This window comes from Gavia stellata, chromosome 4, assembly GCF_030936135.1.
Source record: "Gavia stellata isolate bGavSte3 chromosome 4, bGavSte3.hap2, whole genome shotgun sequence".
NCBI lineage: Eukaryota > Metazoa > Chordata > Aves > Gaviiformes > Gaviidae > Gavia > Gavia stellata.
Window position 1 is genome coordinate 58620948 of NC_082597.1, and position 6069 is coordinate 58627016.

The 6069-nt window shown below is 50.3% G+C and overlaps 1 protein-coding gene across 1 annotated transcript in view; it reads right to left on the bottom strand.

Annotated features, from left to right (window-relative positions):
• Positions 1-2488: 2488 nt before the first annotated feature.
• The window catches only part of KCTD17 (potassium channel tetramerization domain containing 17), a 5185-nt gene continuing 1604 nt past the window's right edge, over positions 2489-6069 (bottom strand). The window contains exons 3-6 of the mRNA XM_059816948.1: positions 4849-4940; positions 3802-3897; positions 3305-3430; positions 2489-2650 (exon numbers count right to left, since the gene is read on the bottom strand). Coding sequence (XP_059672931.1) covers positions 2489-2650; positions 3305-3430; positions 3802-3897; positions 4849-4940 — 476 coding nt within the window. The remainder of the gene's footprint in view (positions 2651-3304; positions 3431-3801; positions 3898-4848; positions 4941-6069) is intronic.

Genomic DNA, 6069 nt, shown 5'->3' on the forward strand with positions numbered 1-6069 from the left:
GCAAAAGTTTCTACAACCCTGCCCTCCCTCTCAGCTGTGTCCCAGGAGCAGGGGGGGTCAATATGCTGGCAGATAGGTGGTCCTTGCTTATTGTTATGATTTAGGGGTGCAGATACCAATAAGCAAACCTGCTCTGTAGCCCAGCTGCCTGCAGTGGGTATGAAGCACAGATGCAGTGGGAAGTACCTCCAGCCCCCAGAAGACAGGCACAGAACAAACAGCTTCTGGTGGCTCCAGGTGATGAATCCAAACTCCTCTTTTCCAGCTCCCACCCCCTTCTACCAGCACCAAATTTCTGCCACTTGAAATGAGAGGCAGCAAGGAGGAACTGACTGTGAATTTTATTCAGGAGTTACAACCTGGTGTCCTCAGATAGAGCAATGAAGCAAACACCCTGCTCCCTGAGGCAGAGATCTCCTCATGCTGGCAGACACAACATCAGGTGCCAGAGGGTTCCCAGTACCTGGGCAGCATGCCTGTCTTCTCCTCACCTTGCCGACACAGCGCTGCTTTGGGGGAAAGGGAGGGAAGCACCAAGGAGTGTGATACCCAGCACAGGGACAAGCCAGGAACAGTGCAGGTGGCCCAGAAATGGGCAGTGGCTCTGCATTTGCCCTCTGGCCACAAGCCCAGACCAGCTGCCTGCAAGAGCCAAAGGGTGAGGACTGGTCCTACAGCAGCTGCCACCGCTTCGGGGCGCCAGTGGCACCCAGGGCGTTCAGGAAGGGACCGCAGGCTGCAGTGGCTGACCACTGATGTCGCCAGCAGGGGCCACTGTGACATTAAGGAAAGCCAGCCTGCTAGGCATGGCAGGGAGCCCTGGGCTCCAGCCCCTACAGCAGCCCAGGGACTCCTTGGAGCTTCTGGCCTCCTCCAGGGCTGAGGCTCAGGCCTCCGAGGTGAGTTTGTAAAAAAGAATGGCTGCACGTGAAGAGTGAAGGGGGCTGGGGAGTGTCACTGTGGGGCAACAGGCTGCCGTACACTGCAGTACAAAAATAAAGGGATAAACCAGAAATTAAAATCCTGGAGTGGAGTGTCGGGATCACATCCTCAGACCTCTGGCTTGTAACAGCTAAAGGAGAGAGAAAGAGAGAAAGAAAATCAACAGCAAGAAAAAAAAGCGATTGAGCAGAGGGGAGAGTGAGAAACAGGAAAAGAGAAATGACAGAGGAAATGAGAACAGAAGAAAAAGAAAAGAGATGAGGAGTGACGGTGGGAGAACAGAGAAAAAGAAAGGAAAAGTCTACATGATTAACATACACTGACTTTTAAGAGAATAACACTCAGGTCCCATAGCCACAGACAAGGAGGCTCTCAAACAGAGGGAGAGAGAAATGTCAGCCAACTAACAAGTGCCCTCCACCAGAACGGAGAGTGGCACTGAGCACCTCTGGTATAACAAGAGACAGTTTTCCAGTATGAGAGAGGAATCCTCCTCCTAAAGCTTTCTGTACTCAGCCCCATGCACACCTGCCAGGCAGCCTCCCTGAGCAGGAGGCAGAGCACAGAGGCTTATTATGCACACAGCTGCCAGAACATCTGGAGCAGGGACTGACTGCTTCCACTCCGCCTTCACCACCCTCTCCCACTGTGCTCACCCCTGGCAGAGGCAGTGGGGGAAAAGCCCAGGGAAGTGAGAGCAGGGAGGGGAAAATAATAGGCTGCCTTCTGCAAACTGCTCTCAGGCTGGCAGGCAAAGGAGCTGTGGATGGCAGTCTGGAGAAGCGATCTGGCATGTGTGTCAGGCAGACACGTGGCAGACTTCCCCCCCTTCCCCGTGCCACCCCTGCCTGCTTTGCATTCATTTCCACCCCTCTTCCTTTCTCCCAGCTGCGCTCTCCTCTCTGCTGCCCAGAGCCTCTGCTCCGGAGCCAGAGAGCCTTCTTGGCAGGTAAAGGCACTCATAGGATGAGAATCAGAAAAGCCACCTTAGGGATGAGTCAACCTCCCCTCCCTCCTTCCCCTCCCCAAGCTCTACAAACCAGGGCCATACCCACAAGAGGGAAGTGAGTCACTCATGCAGAGCTCAGGCTGGCAGGAGCTGAGTGCGGACAGGTAACGTACCTGCAGAGGAGGAAAAGTGAGGAGCAGAAAGAGACAGGGCCCCGGGCAGGGACCACTCTGAGCCCTGGGGGGCAAAGAGAGCAGAGAGAAGGATGCTGGAGGCTGTGGAGTGGGGCAGTGAGGGAGGCAGGTGACAGTGGGGACAGACATGTAGGGGAGCAGGAGGGAGGGTCCGGAGGAAGAAAGAGTTTAGTGCAAACCCGAATAGATTGAAAGTCTGCAAATAAAAATATAAGTGTAAATAAACCAAACAGTTTAAAATACAAAGCAGCAGCCACAGTAACAGCTCTCCCCTGTGAGCTTTATCTCCAGAGGACTTTTCCCACAACCCACACCTACCCTAGTCCTTCCCTGCTGCTAGCTGTGAGCTCTCACCAGAAAGGTGGACGGGTCTATGCTTGGGGGGTTATTTTTATCATTTTCCTCAAGGATTTGCTGCACCTTTCTCCTCTGCATCTGCTTCTGCCTCCTCCTCCACCTCCTGCTCTTCCTCCTCCAGGTACTCCTCTGTGCTCTGTGGCCCAGCATGCAGGACAAAGGGAAGAAAGAGTGGAGATACTTGCAAGATGAGCCATAGCAGTTCTTTCTGACACACAAGGGAATAAAGCAATGGTCATGACACTGGAATAAAAAGGGACCTTTCCCCATGGCCAAGACAGCTCTGGGTGAGGGAGCAAAGAGACTTGTCTTCCTCTGGAGCTTCAGGCCGGGGCTATCTAACCCATTTACAAGTGCTGTGATCCCACTGCCCAACAATGCCATCAGCTGCTAGTGCTCCTTCCTGTATCCTAGGTGTCTACAGGATGTCATGAACTGCCACATGTTTCTGTCCTTCCTTCAAAAGGGGAGCAGGTGATCTCCTGCCCCTTAGGCTGAGACTCAGTAAAAGGAAAGAGGATGCTGCAAAACCTTCAGGGAAATCACACCCTAGAGGCAGAGTGACACACACAGCACGGTCATGAGGAGGCATGAGGGGGATGTTAGAGTAGCATGAGAAGTGCCAGGGTCACTTCCTAAAGCCATTTGCCACACACAGCCAGACACCACCACTCTCAACACATGCACTCCTCCTTTTGGGCAATGGGTGTAATGCCACAGCGCTGAACGCAAGGACAAGCCCCTGTATTTCTCCACTGAGGTGCCCCACAGCCACAGCAGAAAGACGAAAGAAAGAGGGAGCAAACAAGAGTGAAGGATCTCATAGGCAATGGGAGCAGGGCCATAGCAAAGTTGGTCTCACCTTGGCTTTGTGGCTGGGCTCAGAGCTCAGGCCATTGGGGGAGTTGTACAGCTCTTTGGAGACCATGCACAGGAACTCTGGCTGATCCTCATTCCCATAATTATAGGATGAGCCAATGTTCACAAGCTAGAGAAGACGAGAGCAAGAATCACAAGCACATGTTACTGCAAGCATCCACTCCACCTGGGGAGCAAGGCAGAGAGCCCACCATTCAGCATGGAGTCCAATCCATACCCCCAATAGAAAGGCCTCATAGGTAAGCTGAGGAGGCAGCACAGAGAACCAGGAGAGGAGTCAGCCAGGATGCAAAACAGCTTAACCTCACACAGTATCTAAACCTCTAGAGAAGGGGCAAGAGAGAGCCAGTGTGATAGCACCATCAATGACTGACCCAATATTCTCAGAGACGGAAGGTGCCTTGCCTGGAGACTGCATGGTATCCATGACCTTTTCTACAAAAGACAACTCCTTCCCACGCTCCTCTACCTTCTCCATACCTGCTCAAAGCGCCATCCATCTGACATAGTGGAAACCATCTGAGTGAGCTCCTCTTCCTGGCACTGTAGCACACGGTAGACATGCTTAGGAGGCACCTGACAGCAAAATTGCAGAGCATGTTGACAACAGTTAGATGCTAAAGGCTGTTGCCCTCCTGCAGAATGAAGTAGTAGTACACCTCCTTGACAGACCTGTCCTCTTCCCCATATCCCAGGTTAAAGGGGAGTGGAAACCACAACCCAACTTTCTACTATGCTGTCATGGGGACCAAGAACAACTGTATCTCTTCTGGAGAGGAAGGACTGAGCTGAGTGCTTCCTGCATTGTCCCTAGAAGATACTGGACTCTTTCGATGGGGAATTTGCATCTGTCATTACAAAGCCACTTATGCAAATGTCACAAACGATGATGGGGTTTTGCAAGCACAGAGTGACTGTGTTGCTGGAGGCTTACAACCTGAGGCAGACATGATGAAAAGTGAGATAAATGCCAACGCTCCCAGAAGACAGATTTTAAAATATTATTAGCCAAGACAAGGTGTGATTGTGCCACAGGATTGATTCCTTGTGCCTCATTGTCTGCATTTAACTCTTCCACAGACATCTCTTCACCTGTTTCCTCCAGGTTTCTCTGCAGGTATCCCCATGCTCTTCACTGTGATTACACTCCCAGGACTCCCCATACCAGAGCCCTCCTCCCCATGACACCTTTGCTCTCCTCACAAACATTCTTCCATATCCCACAGCAAACAGCTGCCTTCTTCCAAAAGCTAGAGGACGTGATTTGGTTTTGGGGGCTACATTCAGCATTACTTCCGGGGATACAAAACAAGCCTGTAACTTGTTTATTGTAACTAAAATGGTGGTAGCCTGTTCCCTGCAAGATTTTGCTATGTAGACATTAGCACATAAACTCTTAATTACTTGCTTCTTTCCATTCCTTGCTGCTTCTCTTAAGTCTGCTCTCCTTCTAGACTCACCTCTCCCTTTCCACATTCCCTCCTTTGTCCACCCCACTCTATCTTTCCTTGCCACTTCTCTCCATACCTGAGTTACTGTGTAGTCCTTCTCCTCCAGTCGATCCTTGATTATTCGGATTAAAGGACCAATGTTATAGAACTCAGCTTCTTCTAGGACTCCTGAGAAAGAAAGACAGAAGGACCACAGAGACAGAAAGTTAACAGCCCGTCTTTGTTTTTTGGCTTGCAAAAGATCAATTCTGAGCTTCCCAAGGTCCATAGGGAGAAATGACACTGGAGCCTCACTTTTTAACAGGTTTCTGTAGCTTGAAACTCTTACTGCAGAGAATTGAACCCTGGCTATCTGCATTGCGTTTCTAATGCTGACCCCAATTTCCTTATGCTGCCTGCTACTACATAAACAGGCACTGCCAGTGCAGGCTTGTTCTGAGGACTGCTAATACCTTTCCCAGATAACTGGCCAAGAAGAATAAATGTAGGCTCCAGCTTCTCTCAATGACCACTAGTTATCACCTTGTTCAGGCCCTCTTCTTAAGGCAGAGAACCACAACTTGTCCTGACCTTGTCACCAAAAGACCCTAGAAAATCCCAACTTTCCTCCTGGGCCAGCTGGAGTTGCACCCACCTTGCAGTCCCATATGACTTCGGATGATCTTTGGCTCTCTCCTCTGTGCTTCACCTCAAAGCAGGTAAACAGAGAAACGATGTCTGCATCCATCACCTCTCCTGAGACTCATCTGTTTGCTAACAGGCCTTCAGGGCAAGGGAGGTGGGTTCCCAGAGGGTTGGGGAGGGAAAGGCGGCTAGGACCCAACACTCACATGTCCCCAAGACAGTACACAGACAATGCAGGTGGGGAGATTGATCCTTCACTACCTGACACACTCAGACCTCTTTCTGAGTCCCTCATTCAGCCATGAATAGACTAATGGGTTAGTTTTATGCCAGCCTGAGTGTCTGCAGCAGGAACAAAAGGCAATGTTAAGCTATGAACAGGACTCCTGTTTATGCTTCAGATTTGATGTTAAAACCTGTAGATGAACTCTCTCTGACCTCAGGATTACAAGAAATGTCAAGTAGAAAACACCTCAGAATTGTGTTTATTACAATTCTGTACCATTGCTTAGATATATTTTTGGAATTATAACTCGTAATATGATTCTGAAGGAAACTTTCCCTGCAGTAGTTAAAAATGTGAGAGAGAGGCGAGAAGACTAAAAAACATGCAGAAACTGTTCTTGGCAAGGGCTGGGCAGCACAGCCTGTCTTTGGAATTGGCTCCTTGTTA